At 37.0% G+C, this 18862-nt stretch overlaps 5 protein-coding genes across 5 annotated transcripts; 3 read left to right on the top strand and 2 right to left on the bottom strand.

Annotated features, from left to right (window-relative positions):
* Positions 1 to 350: 350 nt before the first annotated feature.
* LOC145912292 (uncharacterized) lies at positions 351 to 1734 on the top strand. The gene is made up of 3 exons (XM_082999716.1): positions 351 to 982; positions 1375 to 1536; positions 1596 to 1734. The coding sequence occupies exons 1-3, from the start codon at positions 351 to 353 to the stop codon at positions 1732 to 1734; spliced, it is 933 nt and encodes a 310-aa protein (XP_082855842.1).
* A 552-nt stretch (positions 1735 to 2286) lies between these two features.
* LOC145910216 (alcohol dehydrogenase class-3-like) lies at positions 2287 to 5625 on the top strand. Its single transcript, XM_082997261.1, has 11 exons — positions 2287 to 2359; positions 2423 to 2512; positions 2732 to 2885; positions 3426 to 3523; positions 3588 to 3710; positions 3811 to 3897; positions 4134 to 4263; positions 4397 to 4527; positions 4716 to 4851; positions 5293 to 5431; positions 5493 to 5625. The coding sequence occupies exons 1-11, from the start codon at positions 2339 to 2341 to the stop codon at positions 5515 to 5517; spliced, it is 1134 nt and encodes a 377-aa protein (XP_082853387.1). The 5' UTR covers positions 2287 to 2338; the 3' UTR covers positions 5518 to 5625.
* Positions 5601 to 7300, bottom strand: LOC145910218 (pleckstrin homology domain-containing family B member 2-like). Its single transcript, XM_082997262.1, has 5 exons — positions 7173 to 7300; positions 6956 to 7108; positions 6549 to 6648; positions 6071 to 6381; positions 5601 to 5933 (listed from the first exon to the last, which is right to left on the bottom strand). The coding sequence occupies exons 1-5, from the start codon at positions 7213 to 7215 to the stop codon at positions 5797 to 5799; spliced, it is 744 nt and encodes a 247-aa protein (XP_082853388.1). The 5' UTR covers positions 7216 to 7300; the 3' UTR covers positions 5601 to 5796.
* Positions 7301 to 7580: 280 nt separating this feature from the next.
* On the top strand, positions 7581 to 11479 carry LOC145912751 (polynucleotide 5'-hydroxyl-kinase NOL9-like). Its single transcript, XM_083000333.1, has 11 exons — positions 7581 to 7819; positions 7879 to 7998; positions 8217 to 8418; positions 8737 to 9052; positions 9243 to 9412; positions 9571 to 9722; positions 9894 to 10069; positions 10310 to 10408; positions 10557 to 10731; positions 10963 to 11157; positions 11341 to 11479. Exons 1-11 carry the CDS (start codon positions 7619 to 7621, stop codon positions 11452 to 11454), a joined length of 1920 nt encoding a protein of 639 aa, XP_082856459.1. The 5' UTR covers positions 7581 to 7618; the 3' UTR covers positions 11455 to 11479.
* LOC145912752 (transmembrane 9 superfamily member 3-like) lies at positions 11469 to 18336 on the bottom strand. The gene is made up of 15 exons (XM_083000334.1): positions 18223 to 18336; positions 18049 to 18131; positions 17779 to 17894; positions 17446 to 17568; positions 17053 to 17210; positions 16275 to 16352; positions 16066 to 16197; positions 15584 to 15750; positions 15108 to 15202; positions 14909 to 15039; positions 14428 to 14636; positions 14123 to 14269; positions 13739 to 13822; positions 12324 to 12400; positions 11469 to 12083 (listed from the first exon to the last, which is right to left on the bottom strand). Exons 1-15 carry the CDS (start codon positions 18301 to 18303, stop codon positions 12016 to 12018), a joined length of 1749 nt encoding a protein of 582 aa, XP_082856460.1. The 5' UTR covers positions 18304 to 18336; the 3' UTR covers positions 11469 to 12015.
* Between the last annotated feature and the right edge of the window lie 526 nt (positions 18337 to 18862).

The following is an 18862-nucleotide window of genomic DNA, read 5'->3' as shown; positions in this document are numbered from 1 at the left end:
GGCGGGGTTACACTCTCGTTACACGGTTACCAAACCTGCACAGAGGTGCAAGGGGTATACGAGTTAATGATTGAATTGGATTGACGCTTCAGGCACAGGCGATCGGGCCTTCAAGATCATTTCAAGGAAACTTTCTACCAGGAGCACTTGGAGTATCAGTAATTTAAGCATGGCAAAAAGCGCGTTTTGTAAAATTAGTGGAATAGATTTTTGACTGGTAGCAAAAGGTTTTGAAAACCAATCTATTGCATATTGTATCTGGCGAAATTTTCTTTATAGGCTACGAACAAGCTCACATAAATCTTGTTTGAATAATATTTTTGGAACCACTGTTTGGTGTTCGTGGCGTCATGGCGGAATCATCGACCGACGGTGATTACGCCCCCCGGGCCCTCCCGGAACCGAGTGAGACGGCGTCGATGCACTACATGGATTGTGGGGACACCAACGTCGAGTTGCCGATGGAGCAAGAGGAGGGACTTGCCTCCGAACTCGCAAATAGTCGCCACGCCTTCAGTGAAGAAGATGAAGATGAGGACTTCGAGAGCCAGAGCGATGAGAAAAATGTTACCAGCGATCGGGAGCAGGAGGAGTACGATCATGGAGATAATATGTACAACGTTCCGTTGGGGACAGCTTCGAATCGCTCTCTGAAATCGTTCGGCGGCAGCGCTGGAATCGCATCTACTGTTTCTTCGGTCAAGAAGCAAGCTCCGAGCCCACCAGCGGAAACAGTGTCGGCTTTGGTCAGCAATTCTGAAGCCGCAAGAATAAGAGACAACCGACATCCAGAAAGGCCCACGCATTCGGCTAAAGAATATCTTTGCTCGGTGGAGGGATTCTTGTTTATTTCGGAGATAGTGGGGGCGTTTTTGTGTTGGACGTTGATAGCTGGATGGTCGCACGCGGGAGCCACCTACCGGATGCCATGTCCCTTGGGATTTTCGCTTTGCTTCTTCATCGTCTCGTGGATTATGTCCGGGTGCGTAAATGATCCTAACTTGTAGTAAGAGATAGTTTGCCTCCAATTTACGTCACTTGCAATAACCGTGGTAGGTCGGGCCCATAAGGTACGGCACAACATCAGGGCCCATACGGGTGTGAGAAGCGCATAGATATCATTGTGATCTTTGAAGTTAAGGAATATCTACTGCAAGGCTCTTCTGGATATAATAGTTTTACATATCAACTTTTCGGTTGCTCTGCAGCAGCCTTTTCATCAGGATGTAGCCTACTCGTACAAATGTGCAAAACATGGCGGTAAAATGCCGAGTTATCTATGATAAGACATCTTACAAAAGGCCCAAATTTACAAAATATAGTTTAGCCTACACATCTGTGAAAGTTACAGGTCCATAAAAATATTGTTTGCAGTACTTTGCTTGCCGTGATGGCGATGAGCTGTGATGAGAAGTACAGAGCTCTGAAACTTTTGAAAACTCCCGTCTTTGGAATGGTTTACAACTGGTTATGGGCGATGCTTTATTTAATAGGAGGGTCTATAGCAGGATCGAAGGCCGTTGCCGACATGACACAGTGAGTTGTCCACATACTGTTTTGAAATACGTGTTTATAATTATGACTCTTATGTGCAGAGTTCTTGCGGCCGCCACATCGTTTGCGTTCGTTGTTCTGATTCTGCATGTATTCCATGGGTTGCTCTATTTCAGGAGGCTGTTCGGACAATGTCCTTGGTCCTATTTCGAAGGATGCAATAAAGAATGTGGTGCATGAAACACCGAGTGTGCTGCGGACTGAAAATATCTCTTATTTCAAAATGAATTAGGCACTTTGGACTTTCGTATGATTTTCTATTTGTTTGAGATCGTGTTGGCGGAATAAAATAGTGACATAATTCTTTCATGCGCTTGTACTTGAATCAAAAAAGTCTGCAAAACTTGTGAAATTGTCACAGAAAAATGCAGGTTTTTTTTCTCGAAAATGGATCGGCAATTCGTCGTCATCAGTCGGCAAGCCGTGCAGTAAATCCGCATGCGTGTTGCCTTTTTCGTGCACACACACACATACACGTGTGCGGCGACTCAGCAAGAGTGGGTCACACGCTTCGCGAAGCACTATATCTGAGAAAATGGGCGTTGCTTGCGATATGAAACTACTGGTGTTATTAAGCGAGTCAAATAGTACGTTGTGTTAGTTTTTGCATGTGCGGTTGAACTAAGGTTGCAACAGCAGGTAAACGAGAATTTACATTGCCGCAGCCTCTGCACTTCGCAGAAACCCACGTGTTATTGTTTTGCTTGAGTTATAACCAGAATTTGTAATCACAGAGCAACCTTAGGACTGTAGCAACATTTCAGGCACTGAAGTCAACATAACGATGGCGGACACTGTTGGAAAGGTAGTTTGATTTTAGGTTTATGATGGAAATTACTGCAATTAAAGTAATTTTTTTCGTATTCAGGTGATAACATGTTCTGCAGCCGTAGCATGGGAAGCAAAGAAACCACTGACCATTGAACAAATTGAAGTTGCTCCACCCAAAGCTCATGAGGTTTTCTACATTATTTTATGTAAACTGTGCTCTTGTTACAAATCATGTACTATTTAAAAATTAATATAACTAGCCATGCCTTCGAACAAAACAACTGATAAAATGTATAAAAATATGTATAATATATATATATATATATAGTAGGCAAAATTAATGAAACATATACCTTTCATAACAGGGTCATACAACCTTTTGTCTATTAATGTGTTTGTATTTTAGGTGAGAATTAAGATAGTTGCAACTGGGGTTTGCCACACTGATGCATTCACGCTGAGTGGCGAAGATTCAGAGGGGGTGTACCCTGTGATTCTTGGTCACGAAGGAGCTGGTGTTGTGGAAAGTGTGGGTGAAGGTGTCATGGACTTTCAACCAGGTAATTCATGAACAAGCTTTAAATTGTGTGGCTATCCTGTTTAGCCAACCCAATAAACTGACATAAATAGGTAAAAGCAAAAGTCACTACATGGTTAATTGTAAGTGGTACATTATCAGCTGTAAGTGTGGAACAGGGCCTGCAAGGACCTCTTTTAGATATTACAGGAAATTATAGGTGGATCCTATGTAATATAAATCGCTTAGTTTTCCAGCAAACAATGATGTTCATGAGCCACCTGTCTTAATTATGGGCCCTGTGTACTGGGATGTCCTCCCTCTTGTATGGCCTGGTTGGAAACTTTATAAAGACTGATTACCAACATAGAACACAAACTGTGTCGGTGTTAAATAATGTGATTTTTCCTTTTTGGCAGTTGGAGAAACAAAGATGCCATTTTAGGCGAAATATATTTTTCTCATTAAAAAATCCATCTGAGCTGTCCACAGATTGCTTTGCGAAATTTTATGTATAATTATTGTGCTAAATAACAGTATTGTTTCCTGAACCTATTTTTTACATTTTCTTGATCATTTGCAGGTGATCATGTGATTCCGTTGTACATTCCACAATGCAGGGAATGCAAATTTTGCAGAAGTTCCAAAACCAACTTGTGCCAAAAAGTCAGATCCACTCAGGTTTGAACTTGTGGTGAAATATGTTGAAGTTGTCCAGTGAATCTTACCAGGAGTTTATTTACAGGGTAAAGGCCTGATGCCCGATGGCACCGTTAGGTTTACATGCAAAGGCAAAGAGGTTTATCATTACATGGGAACTTCAACTTTTAGCGAATATACAGTGGTTGCTGATATTTCATTGTGTAAGGTATGTTAAATAACACCTACTATTATAAGTTGGCAAATTGTGCTGAGTTGGTGCAAATGGTTTTATCTTGAGGGTTGGTTAAATATTTGCACGTGTGCAGATCGACAAAGCGGCTCCACTCGATAAGGTCTGCCTGCTTGGTTGCGGTATTCCCACTGGTTATGGGGCGGCTCTGAACACTGCAAAGGTATTATTAGTGTAACTATGTGATTTTGTATCCATTATTCCTACTAAAAAACTCACAGTTTGTGACAGTGTGCACATGTTTTCAAAAGTCTGTTAAAGTGAAAATAAATATGAATATACTTGCTACAAGAGTTTCCCACTAAAAAAATGCGAATAGCAAATTTAGAAAAACTTTGTAAATTCTTTAGTTATATTTCTTGGGACATCGAATCCAAAGTTAACATTTTTTTCATTTAGGTTGAAGAAGGTTCCACATGCGCTGTGTGGGGTATGGGTGCAGTTGGATTGGCGGTGGTGATGGGTTGCAAGGCTGCAGGTGCTTCACGAATTATTGGCGTTGACATCAACCCCAAAAAGTTTGAAACTGGTTAGTTGCGTTGATAAAAAATTTGCTTTGTATTATTCTGGATTTAAAATAGTAAGTACTGTGAGAGCTGGAGCATGTATAACTTCCATTATGGTGGAGCTAAAAAGTTACACCAAGAATTTTTTATTTGTAGCTGCTCAGTTTGGTGCAACTGAGTGTGTTAACCCATTGGACATCAAAGGAACAATTGAAGATAAAATAATTGAAATGACGGATGGTGGTTGTGATTATACGTTTGAATGCATTGGAAATGTCAAAACAATGGTAATTGGTCACAATCGGTTTTATCATTACTTTCAGATGGAGGAAATAATTTTGCAAATGTGTCATTTACAAACTTAAATTAGCGTTTTGAAATATTCTATTTCCAAACTTCAGCATGTAGACTGTGAGAATTGTCAATATTGCCACTTGAAAGTAATTGTTTAACCAATTTGTTTGTACTGCTTTAGAAATCAGCGTTGCATGCCTGCCACAAAGGCTGGGGAGTTTCTGTGATAATCGGTGTTGCTGGTCGCGGTCAAGAAATATCTACAAGGCCGTTTTATCTCGTCACTGGCAGATCATGGAAAGGAACGGCATTTGGAGGTTTGTGACAAAGTTTAAAGTTAACATTAAAGCTGCAAGATTAAGTCAGTAGTGCTCGAATAGCAATGGATCCATTTGTGTTTGCTATGATCCAAAAAATTACAAGCAGAAAAATTTGAAAATGTTTCAAAAAAATTGATTTCAGACTAATAATTGAATAAATCTGTTTATTGGCAAATTAATAACTTTGTGACCAGAATATAATTGATTTTATATCGGATGAAGCAAGGGGATTTTTGGAAAGTTCGTCTGTTTCGAAAATAAAAATCTGACTTTTTAATCAGTGCCAAACCAGAAAAATACAGTTCAGTGTCACAAGGCAGATAGGCCTATTATGTAATCTGAATATAAATGCGAACCTAAAATTTGTAATGCAAACTAGAGGCACAAAGTTATCGCACTGTTTGTCTGACTTTAAATACCTGTAATTTTCTTTTTTAGGTTTTAAGAGTGTGGACAATGTGCCAAAGCTGGTTGATTCATATATGTCAAAAAATCTTAAAATTGATGAATTTGTCACCCATACAATGCCTCTTTGTGATGTCAACAAAGCATTTGACTATATGCATGAGGGGACAAGGTAACATTACTGTGCTTTTGCTAAACATTTTTATGCAAACCCCATTTTTGTGTTGTTTCAGCCTGCGTTCGGTGGTGATATTTTGAAGTTCTGCTCCAACAAAAGTTCTACAGTAATTAAAATGTTTTACCTGCAACGTTTTCAGGGTAGCCTGTTCACAAGTACCAAAATCAGTATCATCAATTTATTGTGCCTTTATACAAAGCATTAATACCAATCATGCCATGGCAAAGAAATGAAGAAATTGTCGTTTGAAAATTAATCTGCGAAAGAAAAAAATGAAAATGGAAGCTATACAAAAGATGACACAAAGCACGCAGTATTTACAGTAGATAGATTGCACGGTAAAAAAATGGCAGGGGAACTTAGAAAAATAGAAATGGGCTCCACAAAGCAGCTCCGAGCATGGCTCCCGCAGCTACACCGAGAAACATGTCACCTCGTCGATAATAATATGGGTCGTTGTCTCTGACCACAGTGATAATTTGGGTTTGTGGATTAACTGAAAATTAAGAAGGGTTTGAATTACACAAAATATATTTATCGACGAGGCTCAATAATTTTGTATTTTTTAACTATTTCCAACAAAGTTTTGTTCTGTTATTCTTACAGTAAACTTGTTTTAAGATTATCAGTTACCGTAATATGGCTGTCCATTGGCATTGTACATGACTTGCACTGGGGTTCCGTAGTGAGGATCATAATACATAGGTTGCTGAACAGGGTATCTCCCCTGTTGACCATTATTTGGGGGTGGGATGTTCTGTTGTACAGGATAGGGTGGTGGTGGTTGTTGTATGGTTGTAACAGTTGTTGTGCTGTAGGGGTATCGGCCATAGCGTCTTCCACATACAGGATACCGTGTTGTGTAGATTGTCGTTGCTGGTTGTGGCTGCTGTATCCTCCGAACTGTTTTGACTATCATCTGTTCCAGCATAATTTTCCAAGCCCTTCAATATTTATTATGTATAATTAAGGTAAAAATGGAGTTGTACAAGGTTTGGATATTATGCTTTCTTCAGGATGTAACATTGTTAAAAAAAAAGTTGGCCTTCTGTCAACAGTTCTGCAATTTTACCAGCAATCGTTACAAAGAATATTTTAATCACATTCATACATGGCTTCATCAGAGTTGACTGCAGCCACAATTAAGTTGTCCCCGTCTTTTGCGACCAGCTTCAACAAACAGCCATAGTTGTGACCTTCTGGAGGCTCCACTGCTCAAAGAAGAAAAATATATACATGAGAAACCATTAATCTTCCTATACTACAAGACCACCTAATGTTCAAAGCATCACCCATGCCTCTACATACCAATTGTCAGTATTACAAGCACACATAGGATTAAGTTGGAATCATTTAAAGCCATGCTCACAAAAGTATGTTGAAGGAAACCAATCAGTACTGGTTCATCACCACATTGCCAAACTTCATCATTTTAATCCCAGTAATTTTAAATTCCTGGTACTTATAAAATTGATATTAGACAAATGTACAACTACAGATTTGCCACAATTTTTATACCTCCACATTCCAAAGCAGTCTGTATTCCTTTGCAGTTGGCTGCGACACCAAAGTTTCCATGTCTATCATTTCTCGCTTCGTCTTCATAATAAGCAAAATTTCCGTCTCCGTAAAGAACAAACCAATTGCGTTTCCAACGCTTCAAAATGCTACCTGTTGGTAAACCACAATTTAGGACATAAAACTACATTTAAACAAAAAGGATCAGTCATCTTACTTTGACGAAGTAACCACCCAGACTTTAAAGGTTGTATAGACATTCTTTCAGCTCGTATTGACAAGTTTGGAATCTAATAATACGTGGGAATAATGGCGTAGCTGTCTCTTTATCATCTGACATATTGTATCACGTGATGTTTATCTTGACGTCATACTCGTGACTCAAATATTTAAAAAATAGGTTTTTGTAAAATTTGTATATTTATGTTTAATAAATATTTCCGACTAGAAACCGTTACAAATGAGCATAATCATACAAAAAGTTTCGATAGTAGAAACTCTAACAGCTGGCTTGGCGCTAATATATTATGTACAATAGAAATCCTAAAAATATATTGAATGTATTTTTTAACTTTTTGCAAGTAATACAGGGAACTCCCCTATGTTTCCATGTGTTGACGTTTGATTTAAGTTGAGGTTCGGCTTTGATTGCTAATTAATAATATGCCTCCGGTCGGTGTCAGCAAAAAGACCACAAGAAGGTTGCGTTCTGCGCCATCCGGTGTAAAACAGAGGTTAAAATCAAAATCAAAGGTCAAAAACAATCGAAAAAACAACAGAACAAACCTCCTCGCTAAACGGAATAAACTCACACCAGCCAAGGTTTTGGACAACGTTCCATCGCGTGCTGACGTGGAACTGACAGTGAGTTTAAAAATTCTACTAAAAATGCATCAAAATTTAAGATTTTTCACTTGTCAAAGTTTGTGAAAGCAACAGAAACGGAATCTGACACTGAAGTTGGGGCATTTGAGCCTTCAAAAAGTTGCGAGATTTTTCAAATTGACTCCACAACAGCAGTGGTTGGCCTGCATTGTCCACAGGTAAAAGTTTTATGTCAAATTTCTAGTAGCCTATGTTGCGATCTTGTAGTTTTACAAAGAACTGTTTGTCCTCTCTATTCGTGCTGTATAGACTTCATCACTTTTATGTTTTTATCTCACAGAAGTTTAATTATTACTGCATGTGATTGTATTATTATAAACAACTTAAAAATTAGAATATTTGAACATTAAGTTGTGATTTGTTTGTGGACATAAAGAAAATCAAGATCCACGGGTGTGCGAAAATCACAGCACTTCAGGGAAGTTTTGAGATACAAGGATGTAAATTCAACCCCGGGGAAGAACATGAAGTATTTGCCCCTCTCACACATCCTGCGTGCGTCATTAATGTTTTGCAAAACAACACCATCCATGGAAACACTAAACAATTTCACCGTGACATTGCTTCAAAGTTGCAAGGTTAATTGCATTGACAAATTACAGACTGTGTCAGTCATGGGATGGCCAATTGTGGGCTGCCACTGTTGTTTTAAATTGTGTTGCACATGACCTGTTCCTTGGTTAAAATTTGACATCATTAAAAAAGTTTAGTGTATATTATTTGAATAAGAAACTAATGATACTTATAATAAATAAGCGAAAATGATTTTTCTATATAAATCTGCTGACATAAATTGGAAGCTTGCTGCTTCATAATGTACACATAATTTGATCATGATAATATTGCTTCTATTTGTGTTGCTTGATGTTTTTGCAATATTTTGTTCCTTTTTCCAGAGTGGAGCAAAGTATACAGTGTGATCGTTGTTTTCACGAGTGTCAGTGTTTATCCCCTCCCGGGATATCCAGATGTTTACTCAATTAAACCTGGTGATGTGGACGAAAGCCAGGAACTCTGTCAGGGCTGTTGGGTTTGCGAGACCAACAGACATTTTATCGAAAAAAATGGTTATTCCGAAATTGCTGAAGAAATTTGCTTGTACAACCTAATGTCCAACTCCTCCAATGCATACCCTGTTGTCATAACAACTGGAGGAAAAAATGTCGGAAAATCCACCTTCAATCAATTCCTCATCAATAAATTGCTCCAAAAGTGAGAAATTATGTGGATTTTGGGAGTTTCTTTTATTACTGAATTAACACAAATTTACACCTTGTATGCACCTACGTTTTCAACTGTTTTTACAAGTTTTGGAATCGCGACTTTTGCGGCAACCAAAAAATATTTTCATTAATTAAAGCTTTTGCATAATAAGTTTGACAATTTGCATTGTTTAATGCAGGAATGCTCATGTGTATTACCTTGAATGTGACATAGGTCAAACAGAATTTACCCCTTCTGGATTGCTTTCAATAACTAAAATTACTGCAAACCACCCTCTGTTGGGTCCACCTTTTACACACCAGACAAAACCCTTGTACACGTGTTTCTATGGCAACAACACACCAGCAGGTATGGTTAGCTTAGTTGCTGGATTTTTTGTCTCCTATTGATGTTGTGATGTCTTTATCAAGTTTGACAGTAAATATAATATTCTTTATGTATATACATATAAATGTAAGGTTTAAGTTGTACCTATTGCTTTAATGTCTGTGCAAAACTAAATACAGGTGATCCAGATCGATATGTGCACTGCATAGAGTTTTTATTGCACCACCTTAGTGAGAACTTAAGCGACAGTTTGGATGGCCCACTTGTTGTAAACACTATGGGTTGGATCCGTGCTCTGGGACTACAACTTCTTGTTGACACGATAAGGATTGTATGTACTTACTGTGGTGTACCTTTGTAACTTGCCAAAAGCTAACCCACTTCATTAAAGTACTGTTGATATTTTTTTCATAATTTTAGATTATATGCATTGACTATATACCTACTGTTCTTTAAGTTTGTGATAGAAGTAATTAATTTCAACAACATAATTGCTCCACAGGCGCACCCAACTCACGTTGTGCAATTTACAACCAATAAAGAGTCTAGAAATGCTGTAACACTTTCTCCTGAATACTTAAAGCATGCCAGTGGTTGGATCACATCTTCTAGCAAGAAATCTAATTGTCATGAATACAAACATATGACAATGGCTGTAGAATATTTTGTTCCTGAAGTGTAAGATTTTTATTTAGAATTGAGTGTTTATTTCCAGCAATACAGCTCATATAACTGATGTATATAAATTATTTTCCAAAGTTATTTTTGCAATCAATGCAATAAACAAATGATTTGCCTGTAAACAAAGTAGCAAAAGTAAAAGATGGACTCTGTTTTTCATGTTCAAAATTATACTCACTTTTTTGTGAAATATTTGTATAGATTGTTCTGTAATTCCCTGTTGTTTTGTGTATGTAGGATAAAGTACATGGCACCTGACATGAGAAATCTTGCTATGTTTTCATATTTATCTAACATGGCTGATGCTTGCAGAACAAATTCTCAAAGTCACAAATCGTAAGTTATGATTGATCGGTTTTATGCCAAAACACTTTGTTGAAATGTATGTTGAGAACATTTTTGTAACTTTCTTGCAAGTGGTGTTATTTAAAGATAGGTTGCAGTATATTTTTGGAATTTTTTTAATCTTGTTTGTAATTTGCAGCATGCCTCTGTTGGCAAGATTGCTGGAGTTGCAACCAAGAAGTGTTTCTACCGAAAACATCCTAGTTTGCAATGCAAGTGGGCACCCTGTTAAAAAGCAGCTTTCATTTGCCTTATTGAATGCTTCCATTGTTGGATTGTGTATAGTTGATGACAACGATGTTGCAGCATACAAGGTGGAATATATAGAAAAACAAACAGTAAAATGTGTTTTTGTTGTAAATGTTGACGCCACACATATTGTGTGTGATTAGTCAGTGTTATGTATACGTAACATGGACATTGGACATTTACAATGTATTTTATTTAATATCTCATTTAATCATTATGAATTAGTTTGTGTAATAATGTTAATTAACCAGAATAGTTTTTTGATAAAACATACAATTGTTGTATATTTTGGTCAGGATGATGAGAATGACTGTTTGCCAAACGCCCCAGTGTGTTCATGTGTTGGTTTGGGGTTGGTGGGTGGTGTCAGTCCTAACGATGGGGAGATTATTGTTCTCAGTTCCTTGTCGACCGACTCTCTTCAAAATGTTAACTGCATTATTTGTGGCAGTCTCAATATTCCTGAACCTTTGCTGTTGGAACAGAAATCGGTGAGTTTGTAAATGTTTGTGACACAAAACCTTTTTTATTTTTACTTAATTTGGGCCATTTACCAATACAGCCAATTGTATTTCGACCGTGGCACGGTGATAAATCTATTAACTTCCTGTTTTGAGCAATTGGGTGATTTATTGTTTGTTGACCTTCACAATGTCGTGCATTATCTTTTTCAGACCGCCAGCAGCATTGCTCCGTACGTAACGAGGAATTTTCCATATACCACTGTTGGTGCTGGAATGTTCCGTGTTCATAGGAAGTTTTCTAAGCTGCCTTCAAGTGCGAAATAACCACGAGCACAAAATAAAATCAGAAAACCTCTTTTATTACTAATAGCCGTATACTGCAGCTGTATGTGTGCCAGCTTATGGGGAAAAAACTGTACACAGGTACGAGTTACCATTGGGACACCAAAAAACGGTAGCCAGTGTAAAATTTAGCACACAACAGCAAAAATGACGAAAACAAGCAGACAATATTACAATACTTTATTAAAGTGCAAGCACAGGGCCCGGTTTGACATTAGCATAAAAGCAAGCCATGAAAATTACTAAGGAGGGCTTCTTGCTGCCAAATATTGTTTTTGCAAACTCACTAACTATCGCTGTGTTAATTAAACCTAAATGCTTCATTTGAAAGACGAGCATGACAATAAATACTTCACAAAACTAAAATCCAACATAGCGCAATTTTAACAGAAACCATTCTGTTCAGAGATGAGTGTTTATAGGTTTGCAAACTGCAGAATCTTCTGACCTTGCAAACTTATGAGTACGGTTATCTTGTCTTTTTGAGTATCATGTGGAATCACATGATTATTGTGCTTTGCACAGACTTTGGTTTTGCGTTGCTCAGTCAATTTTCACATATGTGTAAATCTTGTGTACGAACATACTTGTTCCAAGGTATCCCAGGGCACCTACAAACAGTGTGTAAGTCAGCTGCTAGGACACTGAACATCTAGCATAGACACTGGACAGCTATGATTAGTTTTTTGGATGGTGCTTATTTCATTTATTATTGCAAACCAGACTATGGATACTGATCAAAAAATAATAATTACTAACACCAGTATTTCTTGCCAAATATTTACTTCTAACTTTCTTGTTGACTGGCATCAAATGAATTTTCTGATACAAGTTTTAAACAGTTCACTCACCACACATTAGTCCGAGGCCAATACTAAAGACTGCCATGTATCCAAAGTAGTATGTGGTTTGGAAGAGTCCATACATTCTACAAAAACAATACAAGCAAATTATGATATATTATTGATAGTAACACACATGATCAGTGGCGGATCTAGGGGGGTGTTTAGGTGTCAGAACACCCACCTCAGCATTTTGGCACATTGTTTTGTGGGGTGTGAAAGTGCGATTAATTCCCCGTTACGCAGAAACGAACACTACGGTCAAGTGTTCGTCTCCGCTGTTTCTTTGTTTCTCGGTCGCGCGCGCTGCATTCACGCGGCGATGACCGCTTATGAAACAATCGTTTGTTGTGCCGTTGGTCAACAACCCGTCAACAATACTGTTTTCGAAAGCGAGGCCTTATAAGTTTATTCATTTATGCTACAATTTCTATACAGAAGCCGCACTCTGTAAGAGTTGTAATTGTTTGACAAAATTGCACCAAAATAAATGTAGCTAAACGAGTATTTTCTATTTCGTCTGTTTTTTTTAAAAATATTTCGCAAATCATCTACTGCTAAAACATCGATGTGTATTTGATGATGCAAGACCACGTACTAGACCTAGACCATTACATATTTGTTTATAGAGCGGAGGGTGGGAATTTCCCTATTTTCCGCTGTAAACTAAGGCTAATTTATGGAGCATTGCAAAATACGAACGCCAGTGTTGGCGTGAATCGTCAAATAAACGGTGGCTTCCTGGCTTTCGCAATTGCGTAACACTTGGAACACTCGATGCATGTTTTTGCGGTAGTGCTTGCGCCGTAGTTTCATTACCACGACTTTAAAGGAAAGGTTTAAATATACGTGTTATCTAAAAGGAATTAAATGTGGGCCTATGTTATCAAGAAAACATACAAATAAAAACTATGTTGCATGCGGTGGCCTTATATTCCTCTTTGCACATTTGCGAGCGCTAACAGTTGTTTTCAACATGCGTAATATAGGCAACGTGTTCAACAACTAAACTGGTTTCCAACCAGATTTTGACAAAAAATTAGAGCATGATAAATGTCCGAAAAAAATTGTAACCGCATCTAACGGCTTCATTAATTAGGTACCGAAACCGAACACCCCCCTCATATTTTTTCTAGATCCGCCACTGCACATGATGTCAAAACAGATATATAGAGAGTTGCGCTTACCCTTGATACTCAAGACAGTCATCTAAACCATAAAAACTTTTCAAGTGATTTATTCTCAACCATTGGATAATATTTTTACTGAACCCACAATATATGTTCTTTTCACATTACATTTTGCAAATCACTGGGCTATAAAAACTGGATTTTACCAGCGCAAAAAGACTGAGAACAACTGTCTACATTACAAGTTACTGCAGGTTTCCTACTTAATAGATCAATGTTGTAATTGTGACTCACTTTGTTTTGAAAAAGAAGTAGTAGAAAGAATACATGTAGACGTAAACTGCAGTGGAACTGGCTGCTAAGAAACTTGTCCATTGCCTGTTAGAAAAAAACAATTTGTTGCATTTGGTTTACAACCATGGATGTTCGATAATATCCGATCTGAATGTACTTACGTTGTATTTAAAAAACATATTTAGCTTTTTTTAAGCTATGGAAAGCTTGTAGAATAAAAGTAAAATCAGTTTGTCCAATACAGTGTACCAACAATTACAGAAATTACTTAAAAAATTATCGATGTCACAGTACTTTTCATGAAAAAGTATGGGGTTTCGGATGAAAAATACCAGTATTAGACAACCCCTACTTATAATGTACAATGAAAATACAATATCTTACCATCTGTAGTCTTCAGCATTCAGCAGGAAGTAGGTACAAACAATGGTGACACACACGGTTACAATTGCCAAGATTACCAGGACAAGAAGTGTGAATCCATACACATAGTAGATCTTGTAAGCCCAAAATGATGTGAATATGAAATACCTGGTTTAGAATGGAAAAACACGTTTTATCTAGTAGACATCTAACGGTGCAACTTTTATCGATCGAATTACTGCGAATTGATCACAATATGATTATTGTACTAACTGGTTATCATTAAAAACAGTAATATTACGGGAATAAGCAATAACATTACTTACATCTCAATAAAAATTGATCCAAATGGAAGGACTCCGCCCAGACAGGCAATCACAGAGGGTTCCATGAACCAACGTTTGCTTGGAATGGGCCTTGGGACGGCATTTACTCGGCACGGTGGGCTGGCACCACCCGATATATTCCTTCCCAGTATTGTACCGATCAGACTTAACGGAAGGATCACAAATATGATGATGCAGAGCATCGCAATCTATAAAGAAATGCTTATTTCAGTTCTGAGCCAATTAAAACTTGTTGTTTTTAGCAAAATGTAAGGAAACATGAATGGTTGAAACTGCTTATTCCGCCAAATCTATAATATTTGTGCATAAAGTTATTTAGCACTTGACAACAGACAGTGGTACCATAGTTGCAGATTCATAGCTGCGTACATTACAGCAACGCAACTGGTATAAATCTGATTTTTATCAGCTACCGTGTTTTAAGAGTAATACACATCACCATGTTTAACTCATCACCTACCATTGTTCCAAACGGTATTGCCCTGGAGGCGTGATAATACATCGCAATAAAGTTTACAAAGAAAGCAGTTCCTGAGACAAGGCCAGGAATTAAAAGGGCGCTGACTATCATCTCTTTTATCCAAGCTCGACCTTTGAAAACATCATGGTATTAGTTGAGGTGGATTAAGTGGAGTTAGGGAAAAGACAGGCACACATACCTCCCATCCTGGCATAGAGTGCCCCACCAACATATCCGTTGACGGGTGAAATTGCAGCATAAACAAACACTGCAGTGCTTACCACTGTGCCACGTCTGGATAAAATATTTATATATAAAGTTTCATTTAAATGTGTGATTTTATGGTTTGTCAGCAGTAATTGTTGCAGCAGAAATTTAACAACAGTAGAAATACAACAGTTTGCCAATTCATAGTGACGTTAAAAGATGAGTTACTTTAATACAATTGTTTAACTTCACAACAAAAACTTTTTAAAGGCAGAACGTCTTTAACTCAACGAACCTTAGGCACCAACCACTGAAGTGACAATTGGCACGCACAAAAATTTTACTTTTTAATGTTAAAACTGGCAAACATGTAAGGATTGGATATGGCCATTACTCTTACAAATTCAATTTATAAGATTATAACCATGTCAATTTAACAACAGACGAAACAAAAACCTAAACACTTACTCAGTATAAAGATCTCCAACCATAACGATGAGGACAACAGCAAGAGCAGCAGCGACAATGTGGGCTCCCGACCCAATCAGAGATGCAAAGAGCAGAGAATGTGGAGCAGGACGGAATACATCCCCATGGATCTGTTTCCAGCCATATTCATCACCAAGGTCACGCTCCTGATCACAAAAACGCAATTACTATTAATAACACCTGCCAAACACTTCAGTTATCAACCAGTTTGTACCACAAGGCATGAAATTTCACATCAAATAATTTTTGGCATGGAACATTTGCTTTAAATGTTGTTGCCAAAGCAAATAAAATTGTTTGTTTGGAAAAATTCAAGGTTAGTGTGGTGACATTGGTATTGGTTATATTCAAAATTATGACTTGAACTGGTACAACAAAAATTAAAAAGTCTTATGCATCTTAATGTTGTAAATCAAAGATTCTATTCTGCATGTGAAAAGCACAAGAATACTACAACTTACCATATCATCAAGATCGTCATCTTTGCTGTATCTCGCATAATCCTTTCTTAACGTTCTCATTAAAATCATGGAGACCAAACCGACCAAGAAGATCACCATCATAAAAGAGTTAAAAATGGAAAACCAGTGGATCTGTGAAGAAACATGTAAAAGTGAGCTTTACAAACAGGCATAGTGTCTATGAATTGCTCAGTATTTTGTTCACTTACCCTGTGTTGGAAAAAGTTGGGATCAAGATACTTTTCATATCGGTCGCGGAATTCAATTGTAGATTCTTTCCAGACAACCTACATAAAAACAATTGAAATGTCATTTGGACGACAGGAATCAGCTTGTTTTGCTTGGTGGAAACTATTTGAATATGTTCAGAAACTGGTGACGTCATTCAGGCGAAATTCATATTTCAGTGATATTTAAAATAAAAGATCACTCTTTGTCAGTAGGTTTGGATGGATACCCACTCAATATGATATATTTTTAATGAGAACTTAAAGTTTTGAGGTTAGAGATATCAAAATCTCCAGTCAGTTTGTTAACGGACTGCTTTTATGCAAAACGCATTTTTGTCATAACATATGAAATGTATTTAAATTTGCAATGACCTTGTGATATGATAAAAATATTTACACAAATAAACCAGATTTTGTTTTGTTATTAGAATTTCCTGTTATATTAATTATAACAAAATAACTTGCATACACTGAACCTTGCTAGTAACTGACAAGGATTTTAAGTATTATTGGTTGTGTCGCAAAATATTTCAATTTTTACATACATAAGAAGTGGCATTGGCGCTAAATTGCAGCAGAAATATACAAAAAAATAAACACTTGTTCTTTCACCCTACATAATAGATACGCAACACACCCTTAATATCATGAGTAACTTTGAGTGATTGACAAGCAACAACTCAGTATAACATTTAATTGTCACAATATCCTGTTTCCTATTATTTTCTGTTCACCATCCTTACTCAGTTGTATTTACCTCATATGTCATTTGAATCTTCATATTCGGCTCAAGCTTGACTTTTTTTTCGCTGGTCAAGTTGATGTCGACGATCCTGTCCTCGTTGTAACCGATATCGAGTTTTTTGTGGGTCCACATGAAATATTCTTCATTTTCATCTGCCTCACCGACAATGCCTGACAGGAAAACACAGTATTGTTGTTGCTGCCAGGAATATTGTATATATTTAAATTAAGCTGTCCTTAAGACACAAATAAATGTATCCTTTTATTCACTGCTGCTATTCAACTGGGCCATAAACTGACGCTTGTGAAGATTTTATGGGCAGAAAACTAAAAATCCAAGTCAAAACGTATGTAGTGCATACAAAAGAAAAGAATAAATTTATGTTTAAACATATTAGGTGCATACCCCAGATTGGCAAGTCATCCATGTACATCTGATACCAATAATGGTTTTTCACAGCGTAAACAAAAGCCTCATATTTCTTCTGGTCCAACTCGATGGTGCAATATTGAGTTAAACCAACACTTTCTGAAACCAAATTGACAATAATTATATTTTTTTTCATTACACACACAATGCACCAGCTTCAAAACAGAATCAGTCTGGTATCATTTAGGAATATATATTTCACCCTTTTGGTATTACCAGTTCCATATTTAAACAAAACCTTTTTTTGTGCAATGCTTAATAGAAGTTGTTATTTTAAAAAACATACACTAATGTGGAGCTTTTAGTGACCTTTATATTTAATATCCAAACCACTGTGTTTGAGCTCAACGCCTTGCAGGGCATCTCCCAAATTTTCATGATGTCTGTCAATTTTTGAAACTTTGGAGCCTTGGCAAAACGGCAACCTGCAGTAAATAAAAAAATGTTAAGGTCAAAATATTTCATCTCAGAATGTTAAACACAAGCTAGTTGACTGGTGTTGACACTTTATACCATTCACATGATACTGAAACACAACAATATAGACACAATTTACACACATTTTTTTATTATTCACACCTAAAATATTCATATGTTTCTTGTCTGTTGTGGTACGGACCAACTGTATTCATCCAAAGAAGCACATCCTCTCCATCTATATACTATAACAGAAAATTTTACAGTGTTGTAACTGTAAGCCCTGACTTTAAACTATTCTTGCCAACTAGGTTCTAAAAATAACATTGTACTGACCGTGTGGCTATCTTCATCGGCGAATGCAATATGGTTGGATAACAGCAAATTACATAAAGTTAGTATTATAAGTGATTGCATTGTGTCATGTATATCTCATACTTATACACCCCTGAAAACATTTCAAAACATATCCATGTAAGCATATGCATTTTATAAACAAAAATACGTTTTTCGGACTTCGAGCGAAACTTCTCTCTAGCTTAATAACTATTCGAAATTCTACCGTATAACCTGTTTGTTAACTGATTACTGAGCACATTAAACACACCTTTGGAACTTTTATTGTCGATAACAAACAAAACATGAAAAAACTTCGCCACGTCACAAACGACAGAACCTGCACAACACATTGAATACATATTTTTCTGCAGCAGGTTTAGAAGGTGTCCGGTGTAACGTCATCAGATAGAGGTCGCTAATGGGTAGAGTAGCGCACAAATACAGAATAAATTTGCTAATAAGTTCAGATAAAAAAAAATACTCACGTTTGTGGAGTGCATTGCAGGAAGTATATGTTTTCAGCGGTAGGTAGTATAATATTCAGACGGTACAAAAAAAATATTTTTTTTTCGTATTTTGAGTTTTGGTGATTTAAAAGGCAATTTACAAAAATGAACGGCAGTTTGTCAGCATAACT

This window comes from Ascidia mentula, chromosome 8 (genome assembly GCF_947561715.1).
Source record: "Ascidia mentula chromosome 8, kaAscMent1.1, whole genome shotgun sequence".
Taxonomy (NCBI): Eukaryota; Metazoa; Chordata; class Ascidiacea; order Phlebobranchia; family Ascidiidae; genus Ascidia; species Ascidia mentula.
This window is presented reverse-complemented; position numbering and strand designations above follow the sequence as displayed.

Excerpts from the sequence above, each read along its gene's own strand:
- LOC145910218 (XM_082997262.1), bottom strand. The coding sequence starts at position 7,215 with ATGTCTATACAACCTTTAAAGTCTGGGTGGTTACTTCGTCAAA. Across the intron at positions 6,382-6,548 it reads GTCAACTCTGATGAAGCCAT|GGCTTGGAAAATTATGCTGG; the intron begins GTATGAATGTGA and ends TAAATATTGAAG. Across the intron at positions 5,934-6,070 it reads CAATGGACAGCCATATTACG|TTAATCCACAAACCCAAATT; the intron begins GTAACTGATAAT and ends CTTAATTTTCAG.
- LOC145910216 (XM_082997261.1), top strand. The coding sequence starts at position 2,339 with ATGGCGGACACTGTTGGAAAG. Across the intron at positions 3,898-4,133 it reads CGGCTCTGAACACTGCAAAG|GTTGAAGAAGGTTCCACATG; the intron begins GTATTATTAGTG and ends TTTTTCATTTAG. Across the intron at positions 4,528-4,715 it reads TTGGAAATGTCAAAACAATG|AAATCAGCGTTGCATGCCTG; the intron begins GTAATTGGTCAC and ends GTACTGCTTTAG.
- LOC145912751 (XM_083000333.1), top strand. The coding sequence starts at position 7,619 with ATGCCTCCGGTCGGTGTCAGCAAAAAGACCACAAGAAGGTTGCGTTCT. Across the intron at positions 7,999-8,216 it reads TTGGCCTGCATTGTCCACAG|AAAATCAAGATCCACGGGTG; the intron begins GTAAAAGTTTTA and ends GTGGACATAAAG. Across the intron at positions 10,732-10,962 it reads ACGATGTTGCAGCATACAAG|GATGATGAGAATGACTGTTT; the intron begins GTGGAATATATA and ends TATTTTGGTCAG.
- LOC145912752 (XM_083000334.1), bottom strand. The coding sequence starts at position 18,303 with ATGCAATCACTTATAATACTAACTTTATGTAATTTGCTGTTATCCAAC. Across the intron at positions 17,211-17,445 it reads GGATGACTTGCCAATCTGGG|GCATTGTCGGTGAGGCAGAT; the intron begins GTATGCACCTAA and ends TTTTCCTGTCAG. Across the intron at positions 12,084-12,323 it reads TGGCCTCGGACTAATGTGTG|GTGCCCTGGGATACCTTGGA; the intron begins GTGAGTGAACTG and ends CACTGTTTGTAG.
- LOC145912292 (XM_082999716.1), top strand. The coding sequence starts at position 351 with ATGGCGGAATCATCGACCGACGGTGATTACGCCCCCCGGGCCCTCCCG. Across the intron at positions 983-1,374 it reads GTCTCGTGGATTATGTCCGG|TACTTTGCTTGCCGTGATGG; the intron begins GTGCGTAAATGA and ends TATTGTTTGCAG. Across the intron at positions 1,537-1,595 it reads GCCGTTGCCGACATGACACA|AGTTCTTGCGGCCGCCACAT; the intron begins GTGAGTTGTCCA and ends TCTTATGTGCAG.